The 21,485-nt window shown below is 39.9% G+C and overlaps 1 protein-coding gene across 1 annotated transcript; it reads right to left on the reverse strand.

Moving 5' to 3' along the window:
- Window positions 1-1,443: 1,443 nt before the first annotated feature.
- On the reverse strand, window positions 1,444-21,319 carry DIPK2A (divergent protein kinase domain 2A). The gene is made up of 3 exons (XM_069864614.1): window positions 20,566-21,319; window positions 6,432-6,735; window positions 1,444-4,178 (listed from the first exon to the last, which is right to left on the reverse strand). Exons 1-3 carry the CDS (start codon window positions 21,217-21,219, stop codon window positions 3,847-3,849), a joined length of 1,290 nt encoding a protein of 429 aa, XP_069720715.1. The 5' UTR covers window positions 21,220-21,319; the 3' UTR covers window positions 1,444-3,846.
- Between the last annotated feature and the right edge of the window lie 166 nt (window positions 21,320-21,485).

Here is a 21,485-nt window from a genome sequence, read left to right on the forward strand (position 1 = left end):
GAACATGATCTGGATATAAGGAAACATTAGGAAAAAAAAAAAACTAGCAGACATTTAAAGCAGAAAGGCCAGTGATGCTAATAATGCATAAACTAGTCAGCCAAAGGCTATCAAATAAATTGCAGCTTCAACAAAAAAATGTAGGTGAAATCAACACTTACGAAGTTTCATTTGATGGACAGGATTTTCAAAGGCTTGGGAAGATAAAGAAACCACGAGGAACTTCAAAAGCAGCTTAAGCAGGCTGTGCACCAAATCTTCAAATTGAGAAATATACTACTCTAACAGAACACTGCTCTGGTACTCACTAGACACGTGTATTTCACAGAAGTTTCACAGTGCAGTCTATCCTAATCTCCAAATCACAGGTTTCAAACAATAGAGGTAACTAACAAAATATCTTAGAAGTTAGTACTGAATTCAGAGATGTCATATGGGAAAGCAGGAATCCATGAATGCACCATTGGCAGTTTCTACCGAAAAATTTGACTGTAGAAAACCAAAACATTTCAGTGCCTTTTAAAGGCAGCCAAAGTCTCCGCTCTAATAAATGTAAACAAAACCACATTTAGTCTAGTCTTTGAGGTAAATCAGAGCAGCATACAAAGTTTAACATATTCGAAGCGTCTCATAAGACAATATCTCACAATGAAAAAGTACCTGGTAAGAAAGTACCAGACACATCATGTCTTGAGGTTCAAGGCAACCAGGATCAGACTATGCTATACTTTGGAATCAGTTGAAAGAAAAGATGCAGCAGTTTTATGTGTTAGTTTCTTCTTGAGATCATGACAATGTGGATGCTGGGAAGTTTACACGTTTCAATCTGCACGTTTGCCATTCCTGGAGAGGTAAATTGAGGCAGCAGGAGTGCAACTACAAAGATTTAAAAATTCAAGTGTTTTGGGGAAGAGTTGTTCCTATCATTTACACAGGCTCAGGAAGTCAAGCTCCAGTATAACTGCAGGGCTTCGTCACCATGCAAATCCCACTGAAAAATCCAGACTAAAGTATAAACATCAAAAGTCATTACACGTTTACATTAGCTTAACTGCTAGAACACCACACTGAAGAGACACTGGAACTATCAAATAAATTACTCTGGACACACAGAAAAATAAGTTTCTCAAATAATAAAGTATCAGCTTCTTCAATTTCACAGTATTTTCTTTCTGTTAACAGAACAGAAAAATATAGCTTCCTCAAGTTGTTGTTAAGAAAGTGAGTCCTACTTGTAATAATCTCCAAAGCAAAAAGATTCCTGACACGCCGTTCATGCTTTGAATCAAGCAGTCTGCTAGGAAATGGAGAAGGAAATTCCCCATCTGTCGCTTTTGACAATGGTGCATTCTACAACACTACAAAAATAAGTTTTAGGTCTATTTTTAAGCATCCTAGACTAAGTCAATCTTAAAAGACTGAAAATGAGTAACTGAGATGAGGTTCTTAAAGTATTCTTTATTAATATCATTAGAAGTTGCAGAAACAACTTTCTTGTAATATAAAGGCACAGGGAGACAGCTCCGATAAAATATTCCAATCAAACAGTAACTTACAGTACAAAAGGACAATTGTAATGCACATACAAACCCCAACCATCTCATTCAAAAATATTTCACCATGTTCATTAATAATGGGAAATGACTAAAAATATAAATTGTTATTGTACAATAAATATCTGACAGGTGCAAACGGAATAAGATTTATTGCTCTCCACAATGTTTTCCCTGTACTGTGTTGGTTTTGTTTTTTAAAGTTCCAAATTCCTCTTATAATCAGCTTTAGCCACTTTTTTTCTGAGGGAACTAAACCCCAACCAAATCTGACAGGACATTCCGACAGTTACAGAACTGTCTCAAGCAGTAACCAGAATTGGCAGCATTTGCTTCTTCTACAGCTTTAACACTCACGTTCCACTCGCTCACTGGGACACGTGGTAGATGTTTAAAAATCAACTTCAGTGATAAGTCAAGGCTTTTACGGTACGCTGGTACTACTACTGCTACTGAGGGTTACTCCGTTTTCTTCAAATAAGTGGGTTTTACAATGAAAAAGAACATGAACCTTCTGACAGTTTGTGCCAGAGTGAGCACATAAAATCATTTCCAGATTAGAGAAGGGGAGAAAAGAAAATTAAAAGCTGCATTGGGCATTTTAACTTCAGACAATGAGACACAGGATTGGGAGCAAGTCAAAACTGTGTAGGCAAAGGTGACTTAAAGCGACAATTTCAAATTCTAAAATGTCCTTAACAGAGTGATCTAAGAAATTAAAAAGCACCCCGCACATTTATGTGGCACCACTTTTGAGCTTTAAGAAAGAAGGGCCAGGCAGTGAGTTTGCCATTTTCCTCACCTTGCACTTGCAGCAATTTGGTAAAACACCAATTTCCATCAGTCTTTTGATGTAGTATGAGAGGCATGAACACACCACTCATGAAAGAAGCACATTCTACCTTGCTCAGAACTCTTTTTATCTTGTAAGAAATATTGTTGTATACACATATTTAAGAAATAGGAGTTTCCTTCATATTGTTATAAGCAGTAATATGCACACATTTCCTAGGAGTTTCTTTTTATGAATAAGACTTCAGGAAAATAGAGTGTTGGAGTACTTGTAAAAAAATAGTTCAAGAGAAGATGTTGAGTGAATACAGCTTAATTAATTTCACTGGTAAAATGAAAGAGGAATGTTCAGTAAACTCCACTACACTTGAACTCAACAGAATTGGGAATGATATAAAACAAACAGCTAACTTTCTGGATGTTATTATTCAAATTAGAATTTCTTCTAGCATAAGCACATAGTTTTAGAAGTTCTTCAAACACTAACCAAGGACCATTGAAATTTGAATTTTCAAAATTAATTAGCTTCACTACGGTATAGCGTTTTTTTCTTTACAATTTTAGAAACTAATAAACAGAACCATTTTCTTTGGTTTATGCTTAACTACACTGGACTAGTGAAATTTTATTATTAATCAAGCTTCTATCCCCACTTTAAATTAATACAGAAGTATTTATTGTAGTCTTTCCAATTCTCAAATTATCTATGTTAAAAATAAGAGTTTGCTCATACCATGATTTCCTGCTAAACATTGATGTATATATACTGGCATGAAGGGTAGAAGATTTTTACAATAATTACATTAAGTGATATTTCCAATGGCAGAACTACAAAAGACATCAAATTAATATTAGCCCAAATGACATTTGAGTTGATGTTGATCTTAAAAAAAAAAAATATAGAATGTCTAATCATAGCAAAATAGTGTAAAACCCCATAAAATTAGACAGTAAACATGGGACTCCTGCACTCACAGTAGGAATGTACTGCACAGCGTTAACGGGAAAGCCTGTTAAATTTGAAACAATGCAGACAGCGAGATTTACCTGGATGAAAATGCCACTTCAAGGTGTTTAAACAAACACAAAAATGAGACAACGATGTCACAAAAAAGGCCTTTAAAACAGGCCAAAGGTCTAACTTGACTTTCCAAGTAAGAACATCAGCTTCACAAAACTGTGACACTAATGCAGTTTTATGTTAAGTACCCTTGCCATACAGGCTGTTGACTAAGCTATCACAGTCTTTTTTGACCCCCTCCCTTTTAAATAGTTAGGGAGGAAAGTCAATAGTAGCTCAAGTTTTAATTCACTAAGTACCTTGTCTGTTTGCAAAGGAACATTGTAACACCATAAAATTATATTTTTATGGTATTTAGAAAACTGATGAACCAGTTTGGATTTTCAATTTCTCTTTTTAACACACAAGTTCAAAACTTTGTTTTCTATGTATCTTTGCAATAGTGTTCTAGCCAGTGTTGCCAATAATTATCACCATGGACTACCTCACATTGTTACTCAATTGTGCAAGGTATTCACGCAGTTCTTTTGAAGCTTGGAATCTGCCGTATCGCTTCTTTGGGTTGGCACACTCATCCAGCAAGGCCTCAAGGCGGCCGTCTTTGGCAATTTCAGCTGGGGGGTCATGAAGTAGTCCTCCAGAAGTGCCACGCCATGTGGCATGTCTCGATAAAAGGTTCTGACAAACAGCATAATAATTGTGGTCCACAGTGACACGTGCACAAAGTATCTCTTTCGAGAAGGACAAACAAGCTTCTTTATCACAGTCATCAAATTTGCTTTCATACCATACATCCCAGTTTTCAGGTTTATCTGTGAAATACAAGAAGACAATAAAAAAATGTGAGAGAGGAGATGAGCATATGTGTGTCTGAATACAATCATAAGCTCAATGCAAAACAAACTAGTCATTAAAACTATAAAACAACTCTGGTTAGAGAAGCTCTTAAATGTTCTAGTCTAAGATTGCATCTCAGAGTTTCACATAACCTTCTGCTCAAACAGTCCTGACAACACAAAAAATAAGGGCAGAGGATAAAATAGACAGCCAAGAGAGGGAAGGAGCAAAAGCAGCACCCTAAAGACATGAAATCTACATCCAAACAAACACAGAGGAAAAAATGTAGCAGAAACCAGTACAACAGAATGATCCACAGCTGAAGCTCAGAGAAAAAAAACAAGCAAACAACATGATTTTAACAACATGATCTGGTTTCTCCAGAACTAAAACTGGCAAGAGGACTACCAAAAAAATAGAACAGCCATCATACAATAATTGCCATAAACTTCTGAAACATTATCTTCCAACCTCTTTCTTCAGACAAAAGAAAAAAAGAAGAAAAAAAGAAGAAAAAAAAATACAACAAAATAAACAGCATTATGTAAAGTTATCACAACTTGGAAGTGGAACTAGTGACCTTGTGAAAGCTTTCTTTAACCTAAAATCTGGTTTACAATAAATACCTTAGATGATGATGACGAAAATAAAAGGTAAAAGGTTATGAAGTTTGAGACCTCCTGATTTCTTATTAACTTTCATCCTAAATTTCTAGATTACTGCCAGCTTTGAGAAGAGGTCCTTGCCAGGGAGTCTCACAGCTTTACAGCTAGCTTCTAGCATTATTATGTACAAAGAAGAACGTGTGTTCAGCAGTCTTTGAGCTGACTACTGGTCTAATCATCTGCGGTGCACTGCAAGCCAGCCTCGATAAAAGCATGCTGAAGGATGGCTGCTAAAGTGATAAAAGTATGATGTAGAATTTGTACAATGAAAAGCAATCTCAAAATGGAAAAAAACACAACAATAGAGAACGGGAAAAAAGGACTTCAGCAAACTCCAATATGATATCTCCTGTAGAGTACAATTAGATATTACACAGTGGAATTGGACACAATGTACATATTCAAATATCCAAACATGCGCATTAATCACTCTAGACACGGATTGTTTAATGAAACATTCCAGAAGATTAATGAAATCAGTATTAAACATCAAGTTTATACAAAGACTGAGAACTTTCTTGTGTTCTCATTCCTTTCCTGTGTTCTTGATTAATTGTTAGATTTCAAATCATGGAGCACAATCCAAGTTGGATCCAAGTTAGTCTGAGAACTACAGTAAACAGATGTAGGTGTGACACTTTCAGCATTCACCTTCTCTAAGAAGCTACTTGCTCTTATTCCATGCACACATTAACCTTTTCAGAGTTCATTTATTTGGCCATCTTTGTGACTGAGCAATTCAGATATGCTCCAAAAGTCAACTTCTTAAGTAAAGTTGTGTGGCCCATAAGTACTAAAGTAAATGCAATGGATATCCAATACTTCAAAAGGTGTTCTTGGTAGGCCCACATAGTTCTTATAAAGCTTCTTGGGAACGTATAATAAATCTAATAAAAAAAGGAAACATACCATCAAAAAAAAAAACCAACTCAGCTCCAAAAAACATGCTTTCTTGTAGAAAAGTGTGTGGATAGAAAATAATAGCTTGGAAGTGAATTCAGCAGCATGGCATACAAAGTCTATTTGCAAAGCTTAACAAACGCATTCACCCAAAGCAGATTGGAATCACCGGGCCGACCACCAGGAACTCCTGCAGAATCCAAGGTTTCATTTTTACCATCTCTAGCCTTTAGGTCTGTGAGATTTTCCTTGTAAGCTCAAAAGGAATATAAACCCATGTAATGCCACAATGAAAGGAACCTCTGTTTTACTTAAGGTAGACAAGTTGGTCAGGCAGCCCATCTGTCTGCCACCTGTACACGCCCATCCAACATCCAAACCCCCTCCTCCCATCTCCACCTCGCCATTTGAGCAGGATTAGAGAGATTTAAAGCATATGTAAGCCAAGTTCAGGTAAGCTCAACACTTCATAAAACTTGCAAATTGGTCATGTCAATTTGTAGTCTAATTGCAGAAGAAAGCTAATTAGTTTGTTAATTAGTAGTCTAGTTATAAGCCAACAAAATGGGTATTTAGCCACTACATGTATTTTAAACATTGTGCTTTCAGAGAAAGAAGCAAGAAATATGGGGTGATGAAATAGGAGAGAAAGAAGAGACTTACTCTGTCTGATTAACCTTTTGTCTGCTACCAGAACATTTTCTGCATCTACAATGATAACTTTCCCATCTCTCGGTCCAACCGCAAAGTTGTCAAAGCTGACATCAAGGAGGTAGAGTGCAAATTCAAAGTCATTATTTGTTAGCTGCTCAGCTATTTCCATTAATTGCCAGGCCAGATCCACTCGTTTCTCCCATGGTGCATTAAAGTAACTCCACAGCTCTTCTCCAACGTAATTGACAGCCACCATTCTTCCGCATGCTCCCAAGTACTTTGCGAATGGCCAACCCTCATCAGATGGAAAGCTCTGTATATAAAAAGATATTTTAAAGTTTTTATTAATACATAACAGGTTAGGTTTTGAAAGGTTGTAAGGCTGTTAAATGAAATTTAGGAGACACTTGTAAATAGCAATCAACGCAAGACTTGCACATACTTCAAAATTTTGGAGTGAAAGGGAAAAAAAAAACTGCCACAGAATATATTTATATGAGCAAGAAGTGCTGCTGGACTGCTGAAGGGAAAGATTCAGAAGGCCTGAGATGATATACAACCCACATCTAGCTTTCTACACACTATACATACACACACTCACACACACATCAGCACCAACTATCTTTTCTTCTATTGGTAGTTTAAACACATCTGTTGTACTAATGCAAGTGTACTTCCCACTTAGATAATTTGGCATCTGATATTTTTTATTAAAACAAATTATTTTTAATAAAACCAATTATTTTTTTTTTAATAACCTAAAGGAAAAAGCTTTAATAAGTGACACTTCCCAACCACTCCCCTTCCCATTTTCCCTAGATGACTGTATTCTTTTGAGGATCCTCTCACTTGAAGATCTCTCATAGAAAGGATTACAGAACAGAGCTTACTGTTTCTTATAACTCCTGTACTTCTTAACAATCTACCTCCTGATTAATTGCTACATACGTACTCTGTGTGATTATGACACATAGCCACATAATATTTTCATCAAAATAAAGTCTGTCTCCAGTAGTAGCTTTCTTGGAAGTTAAGATAAAAGACTGAATAGTAGTAAAATACTACAAGCAATAAAAAATAATTAAAAAAGAAACCACACCAGCATATTTCTCCTACTTCAGTTGTGCTTAATGTGCCCCAAGACTTCTATCTTTATAGACATTTAAAGTATCCTCCATACTATGTATCATACTACGTATACAAAAATATTCAACTAATAAGCTCGAAAAGCACAGAAGTTAACACTTAGAATATAATAAACCCTAATATAATGTAACTAACAATTAGGACATAAGCCTATATGCAAAGGCTCCTTGCTCATGCACTACTTTGCTATCATGTCACCACAAGCAACTCAATTCTGCAATGATGATGTAGCAAAGGTTTTGCCACACCTGGGTTGGATGGCATGGTGAGTTTCAGTCTGAATGGAAGCTTTATACCTCCTGGAATCCCATGATGGCAGAAAACATTTATGGTAAATTGAGAGAAGAGACACTGGAAAGAAACACACCATATAGAACAGATCCGAACAGCCAGTCAGGGAAGAGGTGCCAAGCACTCACTCACCTGTGTACGTACCCCACTTAAAAACAGAATTAGAAAAGCTAGAGTGCTTGCATACCTGACAGTCACCATCACCTTAAGAAACCGCACCTCCCTTACAACAATCCTTCATTTTACCTATGTCTGTGCTTCCTTTGACAACAAAGTTTAAATCATTTTACCTTAGACACTGAGCATCAGCTGACAGTAAGCTAAGGTTAGAAGCCCAATGTTGCCCAGAAACACTAGAAGCTCTGTAACACATAATGAACTGCAAGCTATGTCTACCACCAAGAACAAATACTTGAAATGCAAACAGCAAAGTCAAAGCTGTGTTCAATTCACACACTAAGAGTTTTAAATTTAGTATTTAAACAAGTCCTGGAAAAAAGTAAATAGATTTGCTTACAATAGTTAATACAATAACATACATCAATACGCACTCCAGTCTTAACTCATAAAGTTTATTTGCAGATTTCACCAGTCATTTTCTCTCTAAGTATGCTCTCATCGCCTGAACCAGCCAAGCTTCATTACAAAGACTGATAACTGGCCTCTGACCCAAAAGGTCATTGGATCAATGAATCCTCTAGCAATATCTAAGGGAAAAATTCTTATAGTTGCCTTTCCTACCTTTTAAAAGACGCTGCTAGTAAACACACATGCAGAAAAAGCAAAAGAGGAACACTTGCTCCCCACCGCAACAATAGTTTCTCATGGTTGTATCGTGTTTTTAGAACTTCAAAACTACTGCAGATTTCAGAAGGTGAAAGCCTTGTCTCTATCTGCTCAGTCATTTCACTAGAAAATTGGAATCCTAGTTATAGAATTTATAAGTACAAATGGTGCTAATGAAAAGGTTTACTGAAGCACATCAAAGCCTCTCTTACAGATGGGCAATACAAGTGCTTCCACAGTGCAACCTCTCTCAGCCATTCACAAGCAGCTACAAATCCTGTCTCACCCATTCTGAATCATTATATGAAGAAGTACAAAACTATACAGAGGTGACTAGGGAAAAAGAACATTTGTTATTGAGAGTCTAGACCACACTTCATCACTAGCCCAAGAAAAAAAGGTAAACAAAAGGTAAATAAAAGGCTTGGGCATTCCCTTCCGATTCTGCACCACTGGTACTGGAGAACAGCACTCTTTAACACTCCATATGGTTCTCAATTTAAATCTTCAGCACAGACCTATAGCCTCCAGCCCAGCAAACCAGTTCACCTACCTACAGCATATGCTGATTTCTGTCCTTCTACAAGCCTTTCAGACAGAGAAGATTAAGGATTGACATTTCTGCTCCGGAGGCATCCTCCTTGCCAACTTCTATGCTAAGTGACTCTCTGCCCTTCCTTGTTTTCATAACATCAAGTAACACACAGACACACATATACATACACACACATATATATATGAAAAAATATACACACACATACACATACACACCTTATATATATTTTAAATATATACCTGTCAAATAAGAAGGAATTGATGTACTTCTGATCCTATGCCAGGGAAGAACCTGAAGTACTTCATCCTCCACCATTAGGGCAGCCTTTATTACATATTTATTTTTATAAAGTTAAGAACAGAAAAGCTTAAAGCACGTATTAACAAAACCATTAAATATTCAATAGAAGGTAGCATTCAAAGCATACAGGATTATAACTTTTAAGATTTCCACTCCAAATGCAAACCTTACGATGTTATCCAGTTACTCTCATTTCGATGAGCCTTCTAGTTTACACAAATGAAAAATGCCTACTTTCACATTTAAGTAGCTTTTGTTAAAAGGGCATTACTTATCAATCATTAGAACACTTTGTTTGATATAATTGTAAAGCATTTAATAAAATGTTACGGAGGCCCTAACGGAGCCCGTATCTAAAACAAAGGCTAAGAACCAGTTAACTTGTACCTAGCGTCCCGCAGCCCTTGCTTGGAACACTTAAGAATACTGCATTTTATTTATCTACAGTTTTTAAAATTATTTAATATTTTAAATATGGTTTTGACACAGTAAAAATACCCCCCGGTTTATATGTTAACACTGGTAATTGGAGTCTACTGAAAGACGAACATCCATCCGAGACCATTCCAGCTCTAGAAGTCACCTGTGACATTTTCAAGGACTTTTCAAAGTTTCTGCATAGCAAATCTTGTCTATACAGTACACATATAAGAAACTCAAGTAATAATTGGTATACACTGTTGACATACTTTGCCATGTTTATGGCAAAAAGTCATTACACTAACCTGTAACACAGCAAGTGCAGAAGACAATTTTAGGTGAATAACTGTGTTGACCACTGCAAAGAACCAGCTTTCTTGGTTGATCAAAAGGACATCAGACCCATATTAAGGATACAATAGGTTCAAAGATCTTCTATCTGAACTTCTACTCTATTTTGATGACTGGATCTACCCACGTAGGCACATCCGGTTATACAAATTCCTGAGGATGATACAGAACTAATATGACGGGTTTGAGACCAGTACATTTTCAAGCTGTGATAACACATAATTGAGCAGAGTAAGTCTCTCTCACTAACTGAATATACAGTGCAATAAATATGACATTATTTGGTCTTCAGCTTTATCTTTAGGATGCAGGGCAATTTATGAAGGTGTTAAGTACAAGCAGATATCCTCTAGTTCAGGGCAAGTCAAGGGATACAATCCACAGTTTTGTTTTGCTTGTTTTGCAGTTCACAAAATAACCTTCCAACAAACAAAGTGTGTGCTAATCCAGTGCTCCTTACTTACTCTACAAACAGACCAATATAATGAAAACTCATGTCCATGGCATCAATAAATGCCAACAAAATGCGATTTCATGCACATTTATCATTATTCAGTTCCAGATCAAACCAAACCAATAAGCAAATGGTCGTTGTCCATCAAATTAAATCAGTTATTTATGAAGAAACATGTCATTTAACTCAAAGAAGAAGCAAGCAGGAGGTAGTGCTAAGGCACACTCTCCAGACAGCTCTGGTTAAACAAGAATTTTTCATTCCTGTGAGTGGGATCAAGGAGCACACAGGAAAATTCGAAATACCACCTAATGGTATGTATCAGGAAAAAGTCAGACAGTTAAGTATTGATGAAGTCTGAATGTATGTATCCCTCAGTCCTGTACCCATACAAGTCTACTTTATCCATATCTTATAAAACCAAATTTATACCTTAAATTGGAGAGAATTTACCCGACTACATTATCTCATAAACACAGAGTTTACAGATTTCACTATCTGTACATAACATTTTCATATCGCTGCACTTGACCAACACTCAATACAATACATTCAGTTCAACTGCTACAGCAACGACAACCTCAGTACTTTTATTTCAGAGTGACCTTGGACCATCCCACTCCTTTTCTTCTCCGCCTCTCTCCTTTCCTATATTCCAGTCCTGCTCTGCTTATGCCTTCACCTTATACCTTCCAAGCATAAATTCAACAGCTGAACATCACAACGGCCACGTTATGCCATCAAAAGCAAAGGTGTCCATCCTTCCCAACCCATCAAGCACACTCATTTCCACCCCCTCCTTCACCTCATTAGGAAAGCAAAGCAGCTGGTACTTGCTCGGCTGGTGTTCAGTTGGATCAGTAGCCTGATCCAGCTCATCACATCACCACATCATGTTAGTACTGACAAAAGGAAGGAAGAAGGCCTGAATAGCCAGGTGCAGAAGAGAGGAAAGGAGCTAAGATGACTTTTCCTTTCCAGGAGCAGCAGGGATTTATGTAAGGGATTAAACCAATTTTGAAAGCACCGCATTAGTCACAATGGTACATTGGTCTTCAAAATACATCTATTATGCTTCCTGCATTTTGTACACTGAATTTCATCTCACACAAGAAATCCTAGAAGCAGTTTGGTTTATTAAGAAGTGAATACCCCAAACATTACTAGTAAAATATCTGCATGCCACACTGTAACACGTGTATATTTTTTAACTTCGTGGCAATAAAAAGATCTTCTGACAACAGGAGTGCAGGGAATCCTGCCAACATCTGCACATGTACAAACCACATCTCTGTTTTGGCTCCTTTCCAACTGGCATGTAACAGCCACATCTACACTTCATTACCCAAGTCAGTAGCCGAAGAAGAGGATAAAAACACGTACAAGTGCCTCATTCAGCAGTTTATATTCACTCGGTGAATTTGACAAGAATATTAATTGAAGTGCAGATCTGTTATCTTTGCAAGCACAGATTTGTAGCATTTTGTGCCATTCTATTTTGAAAGCATTTTTCTAGATGAGATTGCAGTTAACTTAACATGAGGATGCTTTTTCTTAGTGTATTGAAATTGTGAAAGCCAGTAAGACACGAACACAGATTTGTAGTCCTTAAATATGTTTTCCATGAACAACTCGCACTTAGAAACTAAAAGCTTAGTAGATAGGTAGCAGTCAAAACCCTCAGATATCTGTAATGCATAATAGTTTTTATTTTCATTCTCAAATTACTAGTAGTATAAATATTTATTTAGATAATTTTGTACTTGAATGTGCTATTTGTTGAAGATTGCTAAATGTATACTTTTAAATCAGGATAAAAACTTAGCTCTCGTTCAAAACCAGAAACAGCTATCTGACAAAAGAATCTGCAATTCTGATGCACCCACTCACATTTTATCTGTGAATATACACACAAATGCCATGGAAACCACAGACAATTAAGCTTTTAAAAGTGTTTTAAAATACAGTAATGCATATGAAAAACTATAAACAGGTAACTTAGTAACTCGTCCCTCAAAGTTTTTCTCTATTTCTCTATTCACAGAGAAGTATGTACAATCTTCTAACAGAAAGATGGAAAATACGACAAAAGAACTTCTCCTACCTCCATTCCCAGCGTCACATACACATCAAAAATATTTTAGTTGCCCTAATTAGTGTAGCTACATCTCTTTAAGCAAGGCTTAAAAGCCTAAGCAAATCCTGTCAAAAGGACAAAAGACACTTTGTTCCCTAATGAATAATACCACATTTGTCTTTTAAAAAAATACACTGTAGTCTCAGAATAAATATTGAGAATTAATAGGGTAAATTTATCATTTCACTGAAGCAAGAACCACACTATCAGTGCATTTCTGTTCCTCACTTCCATCTGTCTAAACATGAGAAGACAAACAAATCTGCCCCTGGTTTTGAATGTCCAGAGCCGTGAATTCAGTCATGCAGTAAAGACAGACCAGCCTTAAGCTGATACAGCCTATTGAAGCCTGCAGTAACACAAATCCCTTTTGAATTAAACACTCAAAAGAATATTAGTTTATCATAATCAAGCATACAATTCATTCTAATAAACAAGCTCCCAAAAATCCAAAATGGTTTAATTAACTACTGACGTCTTTCAGCTACTGTTCCATTGTGCCATTAAAAAAAATTTACTTCCCATTTTCAAAACTACTCTAGAAGATCCTACGCAGCACTGACAAGTTTTGTATAAAGGGAGTTCAATTAAAAAGAAAAAAAAACACAGAAAACAAGCAGGCAAAGAAAGAGCTACACCTTCAATATAATGGAATTAAAAAACATATGCAAAACACAATGGGCCCTCCCTCTCTTCTCCTTATGATCTTGAAGACTTCCATGGCAAAACTGTATGCTTAGTGACGTCTTTGTCAAAACCATCCCACTACACTGTGTTTGCCCATGCACAGACCGGCAGGGCAAGCAGAATTTAAATAAGATGCTTTTCCTCAAAAGGAAAAAAATTTGTTCACTCTCACAGAGCACTGTTGATTCTGCAGTGTAAACAGAAGTAGCACTTATGTTAGTCACCAAGGCAAATAAGTACAACTCCATAATGACGCAAACATGGAGATCAGATCGTACAATGAAACTTTCCAGATCAAAGGCAGCTAAAAAGCACAGTCTGAACACAGATGCCTTCTTTTGTCAGGAACTGATCAGCATTCTAGAAGATATGTATTTGCATGTATTTCTGAATGCTGGTGAGTGTAATGAAGCCAATTTCATTCTGTATGCCAAATCATTCAACATTCAACTAAAACTCCCATAGAAGTTAACCATGCACATATATAGCCTAGACACACAGCGAGCGAAGAGTGGATTTTACTGAATAGTCCCAATACTCACTGAATATCCCCAATCAGCATGCCCATTGTAACTACATTTCTTTCATTTATCTGACTTTTGTTCAATCTTACTACATTTCAACCAGTTACTACATAAAACTCATGCCAACAAGAAGTACAGACCAGCCTTAACAGACACACTACAGGACAAAAAAACAAATATAAACCCACTAAAAATAATAAGTTGCTCAATGAGTAAGCTGAACACTTAAACTGTGAAAGTTATATTTCACAATCTTAGCAGTGTTACATCATTTTTCCAAACATATTAATGAATAATGATTAAATGCAAGGGCCATAGCACAGAAAATTAAACGTTGTATTGGTTGTTACCTGTTCAAATTAGACTGTAGAAGCTTGTTGCAATTAAATTTGCAACAGATGAAAATGATCACGATATACTTCTCATCAGTTATGAGTCTGGACTATATCACTACTAAGACGTTCTAGCAGAAATGGCCTACTCTCATTTCTGAAAGTTAATTTGCAGATTCAAAGAGACTAAAACAAAGCCTCAATTACTCAATTCAGGAAAACAAAATGCAGCTCCCCCTCTATATCAGACATACCAAAGCAAATGGGCAACATTGGTATTCCAAGGTTTGGAATGTGGGGTAACACACTTTCTTGTGTTACTGAAAATTGCTCAGTTAGAATTTGTCAAGAGGATTTCTATTTAAGTCTGTACAGTGACTTCTCAACAGACTCTAGATTAAGACATTCATCTTAATAGATACGGCAAAATAACTTGAAGAATTTCTACACTATCCTCAAACACTCCAAATTGAGTCAATTAAGAAAGTTGAAAAGACATCAAGTACTAAAACGGATGGTACTCTACCACTGTATTTAGAATAGAACTACAGAAAATAACCTATGATTCAAACAGAGTGTATGATAAAAAAAGACAAAAAAAGACATTCCAAGCAAGAAGAGTTGTGCATTTACTTCTTACTGAGTTACATACGGATCAGCAAAATAATTCTGTAAAACATTTGGCTAAATTGCTACTTTGAGTGAATTCAACACAAGCAATTGTTTCAAAGAAAACATAGTTAATGTCTGAATATATGTTTACCAGATGCCAACAAAACCAAACAGAAGCCCCAACAATGACATGAAGACAAACCAGAAGAATTTTAGGTTATGTGGCTGTTTATGCAGATTAATTATACCAGGAACAGAGATACAGCTGTTGTTGGGTTGGTTGGTTGTTTTTCTTCTACAAGGAATAATAATGATCAGAAGTTGTGAGAAAAATAAAATCATTAAACTCAACTATTTAGAAAGCCAAATACATACCTGAGGGAAGGGCAATGACTTACACAATCTATTAAAAAACGCAGAATACTGCTCTTTTCCATACAGGTACCAGAATTTTTCCTCAAGAGTCAGGAAAACAAAAGGCTTTGAGACTTGTAACTTACACATAAGATACAAGCATTTGCCATCATTCTTTAAAGAAACTCCATTTTTTAAAGCTGTTAAAAGCTACAGCTCCAGACAAAGTCGCATTAACACACTCTGGATATAATTCACAGACATCTTCTATAGCTTGAAAAAAAAACCCACAATACTTGCAAGCATTTACTCTTATTTTAAACCACAAAGTTGGTGTGCAAATATCAAGCTGTCTGTGAAAACAAAGCAAATGCACTGTCATTGTAATGGTGCATCTGGCCGTACAGAGCACCAACACAATAGCCAGCACAAAGGCACCGCCAAGCACTGCAAGACTAGCTCTAGACGCACTTTTGCTACAACAAACAGAACCCATGTTTCAGTTTCACCAGGACAGATGTAATCCATCTTTACACAGTTAACTTTAAGACCTTATGAGAAATACAACCACTTCACTGGAAAAAAAAAAAAAAACCAACCAAAAAAACCACACACCATTTTCTTATCTAGAAAGAACTTCTTACTTCAGCAGTAGCGAGTCATACTGTGGTTTCCCCAACTCCCAGAACAAGGAATTCTCTGCGTTGTCGAGGTTTTGGGGCTTTGTTGGCTTTGGAGCGTTTTCTCATGTTTAAGTACAAAACTTAAAACTTTGCCACAGGCTGCCACGTGTTCGATAACTCAGGGTTGCACACCATGGCTCACAGTACAGCAGCTGATGGGGGCACAACCACAGCAGCTCAAAACTGTGAAGAGACAGCCACAGCAGCTCTAAATGGGAAATCAGGAGGCTGGCAGAGCAGTGCAGGAGCTCCACAGAAAATAAGAAGCATGTCTACAGAAAGCTTAACTATTTCCTGAAATGGTTCTGTAAAACTGCCTTGGTGGGGAAAAAAAATCTCGTTGGACATTGGGGAAATGGAAGAATAATAATTTTCATAAGAGTTAAAGACTGAGCAACAACCTTAGCATCTATGGAAATTAACGATAGGCAGCAAACATTTTTGGTTTTGTAACAGTAAGTTTATGATTCCATCTGCCAGTGAAGACAAAAATTAATCATGTTACTTCATAAAGCTGATCATCCATTACTTGATCTCACATCATGGTTAAAAAAAATAAAGAAAAGTTTCTCCACTATTTTTAAAAGACAGACTAGAAGGTGGGTGGTCTGTGAAAAGTAACAGGTAAGGATAAATCTACTTATATCCACACTGGTTCTAACAGTCATCATATTCAAACATGAATCAGATGTCACGTATTGATCCTATCCTCCAAGTAACTCCTATTTGAAATACTTTGTTTTCCATTAAATGTGTTCAAGGGAACAGCAACAAGTTTTGCTGTTGCTTTCGTCTGAATAAGCTGTTAACGTTTACATAGAACATTGGTTTAGATGTATCAAATTTTGATTACAGATCAGAACTTGTTTTACTAAAAGGTATTTGCCTTTATTGCCAGAAAGGAGTTTTAGGAAGAGTAAGGATAAAAATTCAAACCTTTCAGAAGTTAGGTCTTGAACATTTACACTTCAAGTCAAAAAATTCTTTCCTTAAGCCTTGCATACAGGTTATTTCACTCAAATATGACCTCAGATAAAAAATGGTGAGAGGTAAGATAAAATATGTTAACATCCAGAAAAGATGTAAACTGTACTGAATAACAACAGAGCCATCCTCCCATTTACCTCATGAAGTAAAATGGCAAAAGAGGACGAATCATTCATTGAGCACACCTATGCAACTGTAACAAATGAGGATAAAGAAGGTTAACAAGAAAGCTATAAAGATACCAATATTGAGTTAAGATTACAATAAGTAATCTATACAAAACTGTGTTGGCTTACTACCATTCAGACTTGTAACAGAAGTATATCACGCTATAGGTTAAAGAGCTACCTGAAAACTTCCTGCAGGAAAAGGTGTCAGTCAGTTGTGACAACGCGTAGCTTGTAAGCAACACCGCTTTAGGACTAATCCATACTCCAAATAGGATTCAAGCTAAAATCCCAAGCTTTGATTAAAAGTCTTATAATCCACAAATTAATAGCTCTAGTAGATGATTAAAGTGAATCTTCTGTTACAAATCAAAGATCAAGCTTTAGGTTTACTGCCTATTTACATCCGGCTGCTCCTGCAACGTCAAGAACAGAACTTGAATGCATTGAACACTAAGTATTTAGAAGTTCTTTGCTTCTAAATCAAAACTGCTATTCATGTCAGTGTTTTAAACAGCCACAGTAGTGTTTCATGAAAACCTTGAGGCAAAAAACTAGCAATGCTTTTCCTCGTGCCTTCCAGTGACAGCCAGCCAGCCTCAGTTAAATGCTTAAAGGTTTCATTTATTTAGTTAAAATTAAAATCTGATTATGCACATGACATCATGCAGGTTTCCTTTCTTGGAAGTGGCTCATTTTTAGAATAAGCCTGCAGGTTCTTATTCCTCTGCCAATATCTGCCCTCAATACTGCAGTAACTACAACAGAAGATATTTTACGTATCTTATTCCTCAGTAGACAGCTATCACTTCTGGAAAGTAACTTCACCCCTCCCATACATACTGCCTTACATGTTACTGTTGCAAGAGCTGCATAATACAGAATTATCCATTCCTTGTATGTTTCTCAGGTAGAGGCGGAGAATGAGGCAGTTATCGTACGCGTTACGCAAATGAGAAGATATCATTCAGATTCATATATATAAAATACTTCATTTCCAACAGAGGGAACGTACAGTACCCGTTGCCCAGCTGGACGAATACTCTTCTGGAGAATGTATTAAAGAGTGTTCCAACACAAAGCTGTCCTCAAGTTCCCCAGAAATGTTTTCCAGGTTATGCCTATTCGTCAGTTTACAACACTTTTGATCTGATAGGAGGTGACAGATAACTTTACCACACTCTGGACTGGTAAAGTCTGCCTGGCTTCCCCCCAGCACGCCCTACTCTGCTCTCAGCAGCACCTTCGCCAAGATACATGGTGAGCAAAGTGCTTGTTAAGTTCTTGTGCAAAGATTTCCATCTCCCAGTAGATTTGCTTGACAGCCTCTGGGCTCATGCACAGCTTATCAAGAAGCAGACAGGAATCAAGGCTCCTGAACCAAAAGGCGCTGCCTACTGCCATTGATCCACCACACAACAGTAAATGCCGCAATTGTACCATCCCCTTTGTCTGTACAGAACACACTGGACCCACAAACCACAGGGAAACACAGAGCTGCGTTCTGGCCGCCTGGGGCTATGCTTAGTGTGTTGGAACCAGTGTTCAACCCCAAAATTGTATGGAATACAAACAGATTTTTAAAGAATTTCCAAATCTACTCAGCAAAGCAAAATTTTCATTTTCTTACATAAGTGCAGTTTCTTTTTTTTCACTGAGCTCAGGAGCAACTTCACAGCAAAATGGAAGCGAGGTGCTCCTGCCTATGGCAGGGGATTGGAACTAGATGATCTTTAAGGTCCCTTCCAATCCTAACTATTCTGCGATTTTACTGTACCCCAAGTCTGCTGAGAAGCAAACCAGAAACTTTGAAAACAAAAACCTAGAGCTTACACGGGAAGACTGCAGGGCAGGAGACATACTATCCAAAACCATAGATTTAATTAAGTGGAGCTCACAAATGCATTCTCTGGAAATCAATTGGTAGGTGAATTTACCAGCAGGTAAAGCCTGCAGCACTGCTTTTGGGGGCTTTGATTTCTTGGCCTCTCACCAGAGCAAGGGTAGATGTTTGTAACAGTAATTGTGCAGTGATGCTCTCAAACACACTTGCAAAATTCTTTTTATATGGTACATTAGATAAAGACAAGGACAACTCAGTACTTGGACAAAACAATTGCACGTCCAAACTTACACACTGAAGGCGTACTTGGAGTTGCCTCGACAGTGCTGAGCCAAAATGCAAAGCTCCCAATCTAAACAGATATGCAACAGAAGCAACTGAGTAGTGCCACAGGATAAACCAGTTTCCTGCAAATTTTTCACCTAAAACTTTACATGACACATGGAAGCACAAATTTCTGGTCTGTGCACATGAACAGTTCTCTTAACTAACACACACAAGCAACTGCTGCAAAGAGAATACCGTTCATTTATCTGTCAGGGTGTAGACTATAGAATAGCTATTTCTAATTTTTACCAACAGAAAAACAAAAATTATATTTAGTTCATAAAGGAACACGACATCGCCTGAGTCAGTTTTTGACAAGGAAAGCACAACAGCATTACTGCCAAGTCTCTACCCACTGCCTATTAAACTCGGGGTGACACTGCTGGGGGGATGAGGGGACGGAGACGGCTTCGGGGAGGGGGGACGAGGGGACGGAGACGGCTTCGGGGAGGGGGGACGAGGGGACGGAGACGGCTTCGGGGAGGGGGGACGAGGGAACGAGAACTGCTTGGGGAGGGGGGGACGAGGGAACGGAGACAGCTTTGGGGAGGGGGGACGAGGGAACGGAGACAGCTTTGGGGAGGGGGGACGAGGGAACGGAGACAGCTTTGGGGAGGGGGGACGAGGGAACGAGAACTGCTCGGGGAGGGGGGACGAGGGGACTGAGACGGCTTCGGGGAGGGGGGACGAGGGGACTAAAGCTGCTTGGGGAGGGGGGACGAGGGGACGGAGACCGCTTTGGGGAGGAGGAACGGACGAGGGGACGGAGACCGCTTTGGGGAGGAGGAACGGACGAGGGGACGGAGACCGCTTTGGGGAGGAGGAACGGACGAGGGGACGGAGACCGCTTTGGGGAGGGGGAACGGACGAGGGGACGGAGACCGCTTTGGGGAGGGGGAACGGACGAGGGGACGGAGACCGCTTTGGGGAGGGGGAACGGACGAGGGGACGGAGACCGCTTTGGGGAGGGGGAACGGACGAGGGGACGGAGACCGCTTTGGGGAGGGGGAACGGACGAGGGGACGGAGACCGCTTTGGGGAGGGGGAACGGACGAGGGGACGGAGACCGCTTTGGGGAGGGGGAACGGACGAGGGGACGGAGACCGCTTTGGGGAGGGGGAACGGACACGGACGCTGCTCCGGGGAGGGGCAGAGCCGACCCCAGCCGGTCCTGCCCGCGGCTCACCTGCAGCACGAGCGGCTCGGGGTTGAAGGCGAGCGTGATGAGCAGCTGCATGCGCTCGGCGTCCTTGAGGTTGCGCAGCAGGAAGCTGCCCGAGTCCTTGGTCTCGGCGTAGCGGCGCACGAGGCGGTCGAGCAGGCGCTGCGAGGGGCAGTGCACGAGGTCGGACCAGCCCTCCACGGCGCCGGGGGTGAGCAGCCGCACGTCGCCGTTGAGGCTGGCGAACTCGGTGGCGGGCAGCGCCTGCGGCAGGTCGCAGCGGCCCCTGCCGGTGGCTCGGCGGCAGATCTTGGCGTCGATGTCGGCGAGCTCCCGCGCCGAGCCCAGCCGCTTGAGCACGACGCGGCGGCTGCCCTCGCGGGGCTCCCCGTACCGCGCGAAGTACACGTTCTTCACGTTGAAGGCGTCGAGGAGGCGCAGGCGGCCCCAGCTCTCGAGGCGCAGCTGCCCGTTCAGGAACTTGCGGCACCAGCTGGTGCCCCAGCACGCCGGGCACTTATTGAGCTGCAGGAACCGCCGCTCCGACAGCTCGTTGCGCTGCAGCGAGCCCAGCAGCGACTGCGTGTTCAGCACCAGCGCCGCCGCCAGGCTGCCCAGCACCGCCAGCTTCGCGTACCGGTACAGCCGGCCCAACTTGAGCGGCACCGCCCGCAGCATCGCCCCGCCGCGGCGGCGCTTCCCCCGCCCCGCCGACGACGAGCGGACTCTCCGCCTCGCCCGGCGCGCGGCGGCCAAGTTACTGAGCGGGCGGCGGGCGGGGGGAGGCGCCGGCGGCCCCGCCGGCCGCTCGGGACCGCCCCGGGGCGGGGCTGGGGAGCGCCGCCCGCCGCCACCGCCCCTCCCGCCCGCCCGGGAAGGGGCGGGGCCGGGGCCCCTCCGGGAGCGCCGATTGGCCGCGCCTCGGTGGGGGGGCGGGGCCTCGC

Source organism: Phaenicophaeus curvirostris, chromosome 10 (genome assembly GCF_032191515.1).
Source record: "Phaenicophaeus curvirostris isolate KB17595 chromosome 10, BPBGC_Pcur_1.0, whole genome shotgun sequence".
Lineage (NCBI taxonomy): Eukaryota > Metazoa > Chordata > Aves > Cuculiformes > Cuculidae > Phaenicophaeus > Phaenicophaeus curvirostris.